The 14,698-nt window shown below is 45.1% G+C and overlaps 1 protein-coding gene across 1 annotated transcript; it reads right to left on the bottom strand.

Annotated features, from left to right (window-relative positions):
* Positions 1–210: 210 nt before the first annotated feature.
* disp3 (dispatched RND transporter family member 3) lies at positions 211–14,598 on the bottom strand. Its single transcript, XM_088008975.1, has 20 exons — positions 12,533–14,598; positions 11,446–11,665; positions 11,221–11,357; positions 10,995–11,129; positions 8,801–8,961; positions 8,484–8,659; positions 8,274–8,365; positions 7,981–8,145; positions 6,832–6,993; positions 6,021–6,158; positions 5,810–5,946; positions 5,559–5,728; positions 5,352–5,482; positions 4,864–5,048; positions 4,570–4,696; positions 3,815–3,960; positions 3,546–3,705; positions 3,331–3,444; positions 3,053–3,225; positions 211–2,002 (listed from the first exon to the last, which is right to left on the bottom strand). The coding sequence occupies exons 1-20, from the start codon at positions 13,509–13,511 to the stop codon at positions 1,646–1,648; spliced, it is 4,065 nt and encodes a 1,354-aa protein (XP_087865101.1). The 5' UTR covers positions 13,512–14,598; the 3' UTR covers positions 211–1,645.
* Between the last annotated feature and the right edge of the window lie 100 nt (positions 14,599–14,698).

The raw sequence follows: 14,698 nt of genomic DNA, 5'->3' as shown, positions 1-14,698 counted from the left end.
CCTTTTACTTTTCAGCATAAGAATAAACCGCTCTCCTGTTTACGGAGTCTGAGTTGTTTCGTATGGGTGATTAATAGCCTAGCGATGTGACGCTGGAGCTCCTACTGTAAGTATGTAAGTAAGCAATCAGCGACGCCTCCATCCTCCTCCGTTATACAACTAAGCAGAAGGACGCAGCACTGACCTTTCACTAATGAGAAGACAAATGGCTTTCTGCACCTGCTTTATTTGACATTCACAAGTGTAACACACACACACACACAAAAAGAAAACCCAGAAACGTACCACTCTTGCCATGACTGAGTGGGTTCCTCTCCCTCGCCATTATCGTGTTATATGGTTTGACAAATGGTCCTCACCTTCACTGCAGGGCAGCGCGTTGCTGCAGCTGATTGGTGTACGAGTAGTGCTCTTTGCTTCGAGGACAGGAGACTGTTAAACCGAGTGCTTTTAAAATGTGATGGAGTGTACACCTGAGGACGGGAAGAGAGGATTCTTTCCATTTGTTGTTTTTTTTTTTTGTTACAAAAACCTTAAAGCAGTTAAAGATCTGATCACATAAAAATAACGCAAGAGTATTCACAAGCACGGGTGTGCTGGCAGCTTCCAAAAGCTTAGTTCAGAACATTTACATCACACAACACGTTTAACCAAACAGTATAAACTCTGTTAATACATCTGTTCGTCCAGCTGCAGATGGACGTAGTAAAAGCTTTCCGAGAGAAGACGCGGCATCAGACAAAAATCAGGATGTTTCACCATAAAGTCCTGACACACTACAGTCAGACGCCGTGTTGTTAAACCCGTCGGAAACTCTTTACGACTCGACAAAGTGAAGCAAGAACATTTTCCAGGAATTTCTGAAAGCTGAAGATAAAACGGAACAGAACATCGTGTCTTGAAAAAAATAATCCAACCTCTTAAAACTTCCCCGCACTTTGTTACAAACACAAACCACTCCAGTGTGCTTTATTGGGATTTTATATAGTAGATTAATACAAAGCAGTAGATGATTCTGAAGCTGGATATGTAGTTTTTCAATATTTTTATAAATGCAAACCTGAATAGTGTGGCCTACAAAGGGGAGGGGTCAGCCTAATTTTGCTTAATGCCTCTAAGCAGAATACAGAGCAGCCAAATTACTAAGAGTTCACCGGTGTGTAATTTTCAGATTATTTTTGTTTTACTTCTCCATCTAACCGGAACGAGACATAACCAGGTTTAGATTTGCAAAGCATGTGCAGTTTTTCTTCCACGGCACAATTATGTGCGACTTTGTGTCGGTCAGTCATATAAAATCCCACTAAGTTACACTGAAGTATGTGGTTGTAAAAGTAAAAAAAATAAAAAGCACAGTACCTTAACCTAGTCATCATGTCAACTCACAGGCAGAACAGAACTGAGTCACGTAGTTACAAGAAAGATACTCAGCGGGTGAAGGATTGTTCCCCCGTATGTCAAACTCACCGACTATTACCAGTAAAATAAATCTGTTCTTAGATAACAAATAGCTTTCGATTACTGAGACAGTGTTGACATCTTTGTGCTTTAAAGATCACTTATCTGATCTGATATTTCTCCTGAAGGTAAAGGAAAATACATTGCTCTTGTCTGACATCAGTGTGAGCCGAGGACAGCGGCGTGTTCACGTGCTGAGGGACCGCCAGGCCGATGCCCCCAGCTGCTGGCCCGTCCAGCACAGAGCCCCCACCAAGGCCGCCGCTGCCGTCACGGCCAGGATGGCCTTCAGCACAGCGCCGGGGTGTCTGCTGAAGCGGGCCGGGGCCATGCAGGCCAGCAAGGCAGAAGTCACAGACAAGGTGAACAAAATGGAGACGGCCGTGTTGATGGCCACAATCTGACCGAACTTGGCGAAAGGCACAATGACGCAGAAGAAAAGAGGGACGGTGGAGATTGCCGTGGTGACGGCGCTGGACACTATGGCAACGCCCACATGGTTCACTGCCTCCAAAGTTCGCCTCTGCCTCTCGGCTGAAGGCTCCTGTAAGCAAAGCACACAGAATAAAGGGTTGATTTAAAAGCATGTTCTTTCAGCGCTTTCAGAGTCTCTTTTGTTCATGAGACATAAAGGTGTGTGTTTTTTTTCTCTTTCTTTTAAATCTTTTTAAATTAAAAAGCTCAAAGAAATTACTATAAAACTTTCAGTGTCTTTCATACCCCTTGAACCTTTTCACATTGGGTTATTTTAACAACCAGAAACTTCAATGTACTGAACTGCGTGAGAGACCAAACAGAAAGTTGAACATAGTTGTGACAGAATGACAGTGGAATGATGACGGTTATTTTTCATATTTTTCAATCATATTTTTTTTTACTAAATTGTGAGCACCTGTGTGCACAAATCCAGCTGTTGTGTGAAGGCCTCAGACTTTTAAGACAGAAAATTGATTTTCAAGTTTAAAGCAGGTTTAGACCATTCAAAATTATGCAAGATTTTGAATATCTTACGGAAAATTGTAACCCATTATCTGACAATGGAAAGAGTTTGTCATGATTTAAACCAACAGAAAAGGCAAAGAGCGCATTAATCAACGAAGCAGCCTATGACAACTCTGGAGAAGCTGCAGAAATCAACAGCTCAGGTGGGAGAATCTGACAGCAAGAAAACTATTGGTTATCCATCCAAATCTGGCCATTATGGAGAGGCGAAAAGAAAGCCGTGTTGAAAGAACGCCTTGAGAAATCATTTTTTCCAGCTGTGCCCCCAACAAACCATGTTGGGGGCACAGCCAACATGGGGAACAAAATGCTGATGCAAATTAAAACAGTATCTGAGGTAGAAAGCTAACACTAAGCACAAGATGCCAGCACTATGCTGTGTTGATGTTTGGAAGATGTATGGAGCTAAATCCAGGACAATACTGTAAAACTCAGTAAAACCCTGGAGACCAGTGCGGAGGCTCAGCTTTACTTTAGAACCTCACATATCGTTCACAAGAATGTGATCAAATCTGACAGGGTTCAGATTTGATCACATTCACCGTGTCACTGGTTAGAGCTGCGACTATGACAGAAATCTGCTTTCCCTTACAGAGTTGTGTCCAGGCAGAAGGGAAGCCGTCTCGCCAGCCAGCAGGTAACCCTCCACCAGGTGCAGACAGTAATCCACTGAAGATCCGACAAGTATCGACAGAGAAATCGCTTCCACTGCTCCCATCTCCCAACCCAGCCAATACATGACAGCCACAACCAGACAGATCACTCCTGAGGGTGGGTGGGGGGGAAACAAAACAACAATGAACAACCCGTACCTCGATACATCCACGCAAAAGGCTTCCGAGCACGTACGCGAGCTGCTTCGTCTCTTACCTATAATTGTTATGAGCACCGGCAGCAGCAGCAGGGGATGCGCTGTAAACACAGACACGGCGGCCACACAGATCGCTAGAGAGAGCAGGAGACTCCAGAGGGCACTCTCCACACCTAAACACATTAGATCTCATTACATTTAAAAAGAACACACACACACACACGTCACTAATCAGTTAGCAGAGATAAAACACTGAGCCGAATCAAACACCTACCTATGATTTCCATGAAGATCTGCTTCCAGTGCTCACATGTCTGGAAACCACGTTGGAGAGCCGAAGTCTGTGGGAGGCTGGCAAGCTGCTCCTGGATGAAGTTCTCCCACTGGAGGAAGTCTGAGTAGGTCTGAAAGGACGATTTCCCCTTGTATGTGGTCTTTGGAGAGAAGAGGGCAGGTATGGCCGGTCAGACAGCTTTTTTTTTTTATTTTATTTATTTTTTATTACAGATGCAGAGGGAAAGCTGCGAGATTTAAAGGACTTACAGATTCAAAGGCCATGGACAACCAGCGGACCTTGCCGCCGTGCATCCCCACTGCGCCGTGGGAGAGCTGGCCCGGGAGGAGATTGGGCTCGGGGAGGGAGTGGCACTCAGGATGGAGCAGAGGAAGAACAGAGGAGAGCTTGTTGCCTGCCGGGAGCAAAAGAAACACCATCATCATCATCATCCTCCTCCTCGTCGTCTTTTACCCTTCACACAGATTAATAACCTTTAGAACATTTCCACATTTTGTCACTTCAGTGTAATTTGTGTTACTCTTGAGAAAACCAACACTGCCCATCACCCTGAACGCACCAGAAAGCATGCAGGGGGGTGGCAGCATGATGCTATGGGGATGTATGTCTTTAGCAGGTACATGGAGGCTAAGTCGGCGTTAATGGGACGATGGATGCAGCTGAATACAGAGTAAAGCTGAAGAAAACCTGCTAGAGGCTACAGCTAATCCTGCAGTGTTAAGGTTTTTAAATAATAAAATAATAAAGGTTTTAAATAATAATAAAAATAACAAAGCACTGTGTATTTCTTTAGCCAACGTTTTATTTTGTCACACATTTTATGATTATCTTTCCATGTTATTTTAAAGTGATTTTGACACAAAGGCACTCAGAAAGTGTATACATTCAATATGTAATTGGCTGCCGTGAGGCACACAACGATTTGCTTTACTTCACATTTAGCCAGTAAATATCTTTGGGATAAAAACAAAGTGGATCAGTGTTAACACTGTGCGAGTTTTACCCGAAGGCAAACACTGAGCTCCTCCCGGCTTCACCAGTTTTCTGTTTGCACCAACCGCTTTGCAGATTTTGCAGAGATGGCCCATCTCCTTGAAAATATCAAAGTCTGGATCCAGGATAACGCTGCCCTTTAGAAAACGAGAAAATGAAATAATGTAAGAGAAACACTGATGCTGCGAGGTTTTTTTTTTTTTCTAAATGTCTTGCAATATGGACTCGCAATTACAATTTAGGCAACTGTCATTTACACACTGCGGACAACGTGGAGATCAGCGTCAATGCAGTGACCCCTCACCATGTCTCCAATCACATGGTTTTCCCTGTTCTCGCTTCGATTGACTCCCAGGATGCCGAACACGACGAAAACCATGGCCCCGGTGTCGACCAGAGGACGCACAGCTGGGCGACCACAAGCGCCGCCGCTGCACGGGTTGAAGCCAGACGTCTTGGATGCTTTCGTCTTGGCAGCGGATGAGGAGTCTTTGAAAATAGAACAAGAGGAAAATCTTTCAACTGTGTTTGTTTATTCAGTGTAAAAATAGCTGCTCAACCAGAGTGCTGTGGGAAACATAAAAAAAAAAAAATCCTCCAGTGGGTTTACAGAGTGCCACTTCAAGAAGCTTGTCATATCACAACATTTTCTTTTCTCGAGTCACAACACTCACGATGTGGGAGTAGATGACAAAGACATGACAAGGTAGAGAGTTGCATGCAGTGTTTTCCTAATGAACTGAATAATCACTTTTATGTTGATAATGATCTCAGACAAAGATGCTTGCGTACCGCTGGGGAGGGGAGTATAAAAAGATCCCTTTAAGGGTCCGTCAGGCCCGGAACTGAAGCCACAGCCAGGTGTTTTGACACACAGCCTGCTGGGATGAGGTCTCTGATGGCACTGAGCAAAATACAGCCTCCTGAAGGCAGAAGGCAGATTTAATTTGACAGATAAGCTGCTAAAGCCCTCCGGAGAGTCCGTACTTGTCATTCCACCTGCTATTCTGCTGCGGAGACGCTGCGACGTAGAAGGAAAACTCCTGGGTCCAGCCGTGGCGGGGATCGCACAAGCCGGACGTGATCATCCAGCTCGGGTACGGGCGATACTCTCGGGAAACGCACACCGTCATTCTGCTGGTGTAGTTTTTCTGGGGATGACTGAAAGCCTGTCCAGACAAACGTAAAAGATTGTTTTGGCGGTACGTGCCGCGAACGGGTGGCAGAGGCGGCTTCGTTTGCTCCCAAACCTGGAACGACGACACCTCGTCACGCTCCGTGCTGCACACTTTCCACGGCGACGGGATGCTGGTGTTGAGCGAGAACCTGTAGATTGTCGTGGAGCCTCCTTGGGCCAGCTTCGACATGTACACAGTCAGCAAGGAGTCTGACACCAAGAAGCACACGAAGACATCAAGACCAGCGCTCTCGCATATGGAGGATCATTTCTACCCTTCTTACCTGTGTTGTTGGTGCTTGGGCTTGTTTTCATGGAGACGGTCGAAGCTGTTGTGCTTTGACTTTGCTGATGCGTGGAAAACCTCAACCCCGATTGGGAAGTATGCGTGTACAGCAGATGTGGTTTTTCCATGAACACCCCTAACGTGATAAAAACGTGCCTTTAGGGCAGTACGTCTCAAACTGTTTGGAACAAGTACCACAGCTGGAAATAAGTTTCCATGTACAAACATACTGAAACAGTTTAAAGCCGTTTTAGACTCACAAGGGGGACCTGGAAAATGACACATAAAGGTTCTTAACCACAGGGACTGCAATTGTATGACTGCACTGCCACATCCTAAATACAAGGACGCGATTTAATTATGCACATCCTTTCCCTCAGAGGCCGTGAGGTCAACTTCAGGTTAAAAATTATTTACAGATTTATTTCTCTGAAGTCCGAATTTTAAGTTCTGCAGCAAAATTCAACACGGCTCCCTTGCACATAAAAAATACGAGACATAGTTTACTTTCTCTTCTGATAGTTAATCCTGTCCCGTACGCAATACTTCATAATCTCTCTGAGTGAGGGTTACTACAGCGTTCACATCAGTAAATGTTTCTTCTATCATAAAACACAACAGGAAGTAGAGATTTTCAAAATCGTTGTTTAAACTAGACAGTTTAATTGTGCTTCGTTAATATTCTAGATTTTAAATGTCAAACCTGGATTTGTAATGAATGAAGGTATCAATTATGCACTGCTGGTAGGTAGGATGTTACCTGCTTTAAAACCTTTTCAACAGAGCCTCTTTAGCCGCTGTGGTCTCACCTGAGCAGGTGGGGCAGGAGATGCCCTGACCACTCAGGTTGCTGCGCAGAGCCAGCAGCGTCTGAAGGTTTGTTTCCTGTCGGAACAGGAGGGGGGCGTGGGTGGCCGGCCTCAGGAGGCAGCAGCAGCCCGCAGAGAAGACCAGAACCAGGAGAAAGACACCTGGACGGGAACCAAGACAGGGACAAACAGCGGCAGCTAGAGAGGACGGTCTGACTGAGCAACGTAAAGAAACTCCTCAGGAACATCGACACAGAATGTTTACTGAAAGGTGCTTTTCATTTCACAGCTGTAGTCTCACCGGTTGAAACACAACAGATGCAGATGTGGGCAGATTTAATGGTTGCCATGGTGAAGACGCGTAAAAATGCTCTTAAGGCCATTTAGAGGTTGAACTATTCCAAGGAGAAACGGGGCACTTGTTCATCAACCTGATGCGTTTTCAGTTCTGATCTCTACCACGGAAACATTAACAGCTCGGTAAAAATGTTAAGGGATGTGAGAAACAAAAATAAAATAAAAAGAGGTGAAATTGTGTTTGGCTGAAGAATTTCCAGGTGGTTTTTGGTATAAAACAAAGGAAAAGCACCTCACAGTAATTGCTAAACAATGGAGGACATGTGATGCTGTTTTTCCAGGAAACTGAAAATTGGTCATCAACGGGAATTTCAACAGGATTTTCTGCAAATGTTATGGCGAAATCAACTCAGTAATTGCTCAAAGGCAAACTACAAACTAGAGTTAGATGCAATAGATCCAGGACTGTCCTTCTCTGCCTCTTTATATGGTTTATCCAGTCTTGAGAAGACTTATAGAAGAGTCAGTGCTGTCAACAGGGGGAGCTGTACAAAGTACTAACACCAATAGTACTATCACCACTATAATGAAAAAGAAAAAAAAAACAACACATGTATATTAGTGTTTTTTTTCCCTCTAAATAAATGCTTTCAATTTAAAAGTCATGTTTTCTAATATTTTTAGTGTGAGATTAATTTACTGCAATAAAATATTGATTTATTTATCGATTTTTAAGGCTGTAATATCTTTACCGGGGGCACAGACAAATGTGTCTGTGTTTCTATGTGAGTATTTTAATCAAGCGGCGTCGCTCTCATGGCTGCGGCTGAGTGAATTCATGTCATGTCTCACCTAAAACCACTTTTCGGTGCTTCACGGCCGGCTCAGCCACTAAGTGCTTCAAGCACCATTGGAGGTTTGTGCTCACCACACCCATCTGATGCTGTCCTGCGGGGGATAATGGCGCATCCACCGTCAGGGAAATAATGGCTCCGTCGCTGTCTGTGTCACAGGAGCCTGACGAAAAAGGAGAACGACCTCAGTGACGCCTGAGCAGCTGCGTTTTTACAGCCCAGGAATCGTTGCCTGTCCCGTTTCCCCCCCACCGCGCCATCCCGTCATTGTGAAGGAGATAATAATCTCACCTGGCTCCATGTCCACCGACAGAAGTGCCACATCATCATCCTCGTCTGACAGAGGGCTGTAGCTCGCTGACAAGCCCAAAAGCAGCTTCACGCTTCAGGGAGAGGACAGTTTAGGGTCAGAGGCAGCTGGTGGGAGCGCGTCAAAGCTGCGCGCAGCCACCACCACCACAAAATAACACCTTCCAACAAAGTGAGGAAACAGGAGCTCACCAGTTCATCCAGTCGTGTTCGTGAGGCTCCACATGCCGGGTCCAGATACACAGGGCTGCTGGCATCAGGACAGACACCCAAAGCCAGGCGCAGCTGACAATGAGGGCCATGAACAGGCCAAAGTCATGCACGGCTGGGATCTGAGTGTCAGTTAAGCGCAGCACAGTGTAAAGGACCTTCAAACATTCAATTTGTGCTTATCGAGTGAAAATGGCTGTCTGCTGAGAGCAGCACTTCTATTCATCCTCTGCAGAGGAGTCGTTAAGACTCCGAGCAGACGTTCAGTTAAAACGCCGCGCTTCTCCTCGCCCGATTACCTGAGAGAAGGTGTTGGCGGCGTAGGCGGCCGCGGTCGTGAAGGAGGTGAGGAACGTCGCCCGGCCGGCCGTCTTTATTGTGTAGATCATTCGCTCGCGGGGCCGACGGAGATGGGAGGCCTGTCTGAAGGTGCTGATGAACACAAACACATCGTCCACCCCTGAGAGGCGGAGAGCAGAAGCACGTCGGTTATTATCTGTGCACCGGTGCGGTTCGTTTTGTTAATGTAACAAAACCCTTGAATGTTTTCATTACATTGAGTGCAAATCAAAACTGCATGCCTGCAAGCGGACATTGAAATAAAAAGCTTGGTTTAGTATAGAGACTAGAAAATATGGGATATTTTTTTTTGTGAAAAAGAGAAAGGGACATGATCAATTTTTTAAAGAGGTAGTTTAATTTGGGTTTAGTTGTTGCACATTTTGGACTGGTGGAACAAACTCAGACAAGAGCAGCTGTTATGACGACACAAGATCCAATTAGTAGTAATCGTTTTTACTGTTGTGGTAAAAAAAAGAAAGTACACTCCATATAATCTGCATATGGTCTGGCCTTTACCAGGTACTGAGATTATCTCACTACAAGCCCAAGTATGCAAAACAACACACAGCTGATTCCAATTTGTTAATATTTAGTAAACACAGATAACAGCAAAAAAAAGTTAAAATTGGGAAATATTATACGCAAAAACATTAGATGTGGCAAAAATATGTACAACCTTTTCCGTCTCAAGAAGGAATTATGACACTTGGTTACATTACAAACGCAAACTTTAACTTTAACTACAGTTTATTCAGATTTAACGCAACAGACTAACGCAAAGTCGTCCGTAATTGTACAGTGGAAGGAAAAGGCATGCATGTAATTGAAAACCAAAATTTCTAGTGTGGCATGCATTTCTATTTAGCTCTCCCTAGAACTACATTTGACTACAATTACAGATGCAAGTCTTTTTGGCGTATCTCTTTACCAGACTGACATTTTTTTTTTTATTCATCTTTATAAAACAGCCGCAGCTCAGTCCAATGGATTTCTGTCAGAACTATTCAGTCCCAGTTTGTGCTGTATTCAGCTTCATCCATCTTCCCATCAACCAAACAAGCTTCCAATGTCCTGCTGCGAAAAAGAGCATCCCCACAGCATGCTGCTGCCATCACCACCTGTCACCGCAAGGATGGTGTATTCATGATGGTATTTTTGTCACACATATGCACTATTTTATGTTCACATCAATTTTGTGATTGCAGTGACACAAAATAGGAAAGAATTAAGATCGTAAACAAGGCACTGTACGAGACATCTGATGCATCTCACAGGAACTTGAATCTTCGATGTTTGATATCATTTTTTCTGACAGCTTTATTGATCAAATTATATGGACTTTTTTATAAGGAGCTAAAAAATTATAACATTTAGCTGAAAAATGTCACTCAAGTATTTTGAGAACAGCTGAAATACAATATGCTGGTCAGATAATCTTTACATTCATTCAGGTGCTGGACAAAAGTTGGTTCATTATAGTTGATATAAAAGATCATTTGCAGCTTCAGCTCAATCAACTTCAACAAAGTACACACATCCAGATCTGTGGTAACAATCTGAACATCCTTTTTCCACTCTAAAGAAAAAAAAAATCTTTAATCGCTTGTGTGTTTTGGCGCATGGCAGCGACTGACACTTCTGGAAAAGAAACCCACCAAGCTGAGCAGAAGCCCAGAGAACAAGTGTAAGCAAGTGCTCAGCTTCTCTAAGTAGGTCTGCTGTGATTTTCTACTGGAGTCACTTTTTATCAGCAAAAAATAACCAAAGCCAAATCTCAGCACCGTTTGATGTACTCTAATTAAGTTCTCTACATTTGAGCCAGTTTTACAGCTTGAGGCCCTGATTGACTTCACATTTAAAGTTCCCTGAGTAATCATGTTAACTTATGCTCCGGGTACGTGTTCAAACATTGCTTTAATAAAGAATATAGATGAGGTTTTTTTTCTTCTTCTTACTTTTAAGAAGCTAGTAGGCAGACAAAGTTTGACCCATTGGAAAGATTTTGCCTGTTTTGTCTTATTTTTGCTCTTATGCTAATCGAATTATGAATTAAAGGCTTATATCTGCTGAACAGAGCTGTTTGTAGAATATTTCCTCCACAATAAAAAAAATAAGCAAAAACAAACTTTCAGCAAGATTTTAATAACTCACCAATCCCAATGATAACAAACGCTGCGACTCCGTTGAGAATGCCGAGATACCTCACCCCGAAGACAACGTGGTACAAAAACAGAGCCATCAAGCAGCTCAGCCCAATGGCGGCGAGTCCAAAGAACGTCAGAAAGACTTCAAAGAGAGCAGAAATCGAGCCGGTTAATATTCCAAGCTACCGTACGAGTCCAAAGAAAAATAAAATGGGAAACTGCTCCTGCTGTACCAGAAAACGAGGTGAGGATGTAGACGAGCACAGTGATGCAGACTCCGCTGATGACGGCCAACATCATATCGTTGTAAAAGGTGTGTCTCACCTCATCATCAAACAGCTCCGTCCCCCCATACAGCACCTTCACCTCACTGTAAGAGGAAGTGCAAAGTAAACAATCTGCAGTGGTAATACGTACCGCGAGGCTGTTAGTGCTCCAAACCCCCTTTTGTCTCTGACCTGGTGGACTGCTTGGCCAGCATGCCTGCGTACTGAACCACAAAGTTTTTGAAGCGAGCTCTCTGCTCGTCTGCTCGGTCCTGCAGGGAGTAGAAAGACGGCAGCGGAGCCCCGAAGTGGATCTCACTGCGCAGGAGAGCCGAGGAGAGACGCTCGGGGGACAGACTTTCATCCACGTACCAGTAGAACTGAGGGTGGGTGATGGCCAGACTTAAGGAGCCTACAACAAAGCGCCAAGAGATGAAAGCAGGAGGCAGGTTAGCTCGTCTTTGATGGTACAAAACATTTCCTGCACCTTGAACTCTCTGACATTTTGTCAGATGGCAACAACAACCTCCAATGCATTTCACTGGTGGCCTTGCGAGACCAACACAAAATATCACAAGTAACTGTAGAGAGAAAATAAAAGCCCATGTAGCTTTTAAAATATGTTTATTTTATATAAATACGACTGTTAAAATGTTGCGTGCAGTCATGCTCAACCCACTGAATGAATACTTTGAAGAACCACATCTCTGCAAATACAGTTTCAAGTCTTTTGTGGGTATGACTCTACCAGATTTCCACATATAGTTTGAAATGCTGTGTCTTTTGTACTTGCAAAATATCCCATATTGACAGATTACACAGCAGTTCTCAAGAGTTGTCATGGGTGATTAAGTGGATTGTGCTCTGGGCTTTGAGTAGACCATTTCAAACCACAACTTGTCATCTAAATCTATCCACGGTAACTCTCGTTTTGTGATGAGGGTTGTGGTTCTTCTGATGGAGCCCTAACCCTACTCCTAACCCTCACAGCATGATGCAGCCACTACTATGCTTGACTGTGTGTTGAAGAGTCAGTTTTCCACCACATATAGTATTTTGCATGCAAGGAAAGACAGAGTTTTGTTTGTAGAGAAGGTTTAACACCCACTTTTAATTTTCACTTCTTCAGAAGTTCTACACTTTTTGTGTTGTTTCATGACATAAATCTCTACAAGAGAACACAAAAGTCTGTGGTTTCAACATGAAATCACGTGGAAAAAGCTCAGTGGGCATCAGTGCTTTTGCAAGGTGATGAAGTGGGACCTTGACACTGACTCACCTTGAATATCAGCCAGATCTGGGCCTATGCCATCGTAGTATATCTTCCCCGCTCTCTCACTGGGGTAAAGGTAAGACAGAAGAGAGCTGGGTGGGGAGCAGTAGGACGGCCCCAGAGGCAGATCCCTTAAAATCTCCATGGGTTTCCAGCAGAACTGATGAAACTGCGGATGCTGCATGAGGAGACGTTCCACATGGTGGATCGTCTCCAGGCGCTCCGGAGTGAAGATGTTGCGCTCTCCTTTCCCCTGAGCCACAAACACCAGCTCGATCCTCCACAGAGCCTGGCTCTGCATGTAGTAATTAGGAGCAAATCTGCGCTTCCTGATGAGCGGAAGGGAGGAGTTCCTGTCCCATAATCCCTGCTCCTCTTCGCCTCCAGGACTCTTGTCCCTCCTCAGCCCCTCCTGACTCGGGTCGGGCTCAGTTCTCGTTTCTCTGGCTTCTTCTGGTGTTAAAGTGCTGCCTGTTTGAAAGGAGGACTTCTCTTTCTCCCCCTCTGTCCAGTCGAAAACTCCCCTCTCCGCCAGCTTCTCCAGGAGAAGCTCCTTGAGGTCCCCAGACTCCGTGTCATCGACGTCCCGCCTGCGCCTGTCCCAGGACCCCAGCTGCGTCTTCACAGCGATGGTGAGAGCGTCAAAGCGTTCAGCTGAGAAGTGGCTGTGAACCTCGAAGGCACTGTAGGAGAGGTCTATGTCCAGAGGAGGGCAGTAGAGCAGCATGTAGGCAAACAGGGCGCAGGGCATGAGGAAGGCCACCCCAAGGACCACCCCGCTGGCCCAGGGTTGTGTGTAGACCCACCCCACTCCCCTCCACAGCCCACAGCCCCCTGCAGTCCCCGACAAGCAGCCGTGCCCCGCAGCGTGCGCCACCCCGTCCTCCTCCTCCTCCTCTTCCTCACCCCAGCTGGTGCAAAACAGCAGCGCCTCGTCCTCCACATCCATGCTGGCACCTGTGAGCGACACATTACACCGCTTCATTATTTCTCGCTCGCAGCTCTTGCTCTCTCTCTCTTCTGGAGAGAGAACTGCGAGCGTGAAATAGATGTTCGAACTACGAACAGTTGACACAAGTATTAGGCAAAATGAAGGACAGGGGGAACCCTCCAAATCTGTCCTGAGCAAGCGAGGGTGTGAAGGAATTAAGTTTGTCCTAGAGTTGCTGTGAGCCAAGGTCCTCCACTGCTGGGCTCATATGAAGAAAATTAAAGGAAGGGGGTGAGGTGGGAAGGGGTTCAAGTGCTTAGGAAAAAAAAAAAAAGAAAGAAAAAAGGTTGGCAGCTTTCTGCTTTGAGATGCTGCTCACAAGAGCTTGGGGGTGAGACGGGGTAAAAGCTGTGATTTTCTTCCTCTCCCTGTCAGCCCTTATCACCTGGAGAGAGTCCACTGGTGGCTGTCAAGGTGCAGCTGTGTGTGTGTGTGTGTGTGTGTGTGTGTGTGTGTGTAGAAAATTTAATAATCTCACCTGTCTAATTACTGACAGAAAGCGCAAGAGGGGTATTAGAAACCGTTGCTGGCTTATCTCCTGTGATGGACGGGTCTTGCCTAATGGTGTCAATGGGTGCCTCTTATTTAGACTCTCATGCTCGTGATGCGCTGCCGCAGACGGTTTGCATTCCGACGGCAGCGAGCGCTCGCCAACTACGGCAATTTATCTGCGCTCTTTAAGGGCCGCTCTCTAAGGTCAGTCAGGTGAGGCGCTGAATCACGATTAAGTGTGAACAATAGCTGCGCTCCGCCCCGCAGCTGAAGTGAAATCCATCATAAAAAGGAATTGGCTGTTTGTATTGCTCGATCAATACCACAAACGATAAAGAAAGCAGAGACAAAGGTCTCTTCACAGACTAACCTGGAATTCATAATTAAACGCCAGGCCAAGCTGATTTAGGGACTTTTATTTTGTCCTCTGAAGTTCACTCTAGGACAGTGTTCGGTTATTCAAAGTGCACCGAGGTCTTAAAAACGTCAAGACATCAAAACCACCAACTTATATTGCCCTTTAAAATGAGATGCCAGAGAAAGTGACAGATGGAGAGAGAAAAAAAGAGGCTGCTTTTCTCTCACCCAGAAGAAGGACTAATGTGGCAATTTGGAAATACAGCATCATAACCAACAGTTATGATGTGGAAATGATGTAAACCATGTTTTTGATTAAGTCTAGATAATCA

This window comes from Poecilia mexicana, unplaced genomic scaffold (genome assembly GCF_051168715.1).
Source record: "Poecilia mexicana isolate PSO_F unplaced genomic scaffold, ASM5116871v1 scaffold_9, whole genome shotgun sequence".
NCBI classification, from domain to species: Eukaryota; Metazoa; Chordata; class Actinopteri; order Cyprinodontiformes; family Poeciliidae; genus Poecilia; species Poecilia mexicana.
The sequence above is the reverse complement of the archived record's forward strand: the minus strand, read 5'-3'. Positions and strand labels throughout refer to the sequence as shown.

What these genes read in the sequence shown, in the direction of transcription:
- disp3 (XM_088008975.1), bottom strand. Translation starts at nt 13,511, where the DNA reads ATGAAGCGGTGTAATGTGTCGCTCACAGGTGCCAGCATGGATGTGGAG. An exon ending in CTGGCCAAGCAGTCCACCAG is followed by an intron (nt 11,358 to 11,445) that starts GTCAGAGACAAA and finishes TTCCTCTTACAG; the next exon opens with TGAGGTGAAGGTGCTGTATG. An exon ending in GAACACGACTGGATGAACTG is followed by an intron (nt 8,366 to 8,483) that starts GTGAGCTCCTGT and finishes CTCTCCCTGAAG; the next exon opens with CGTGAAGCTGCTTTTGGGCT.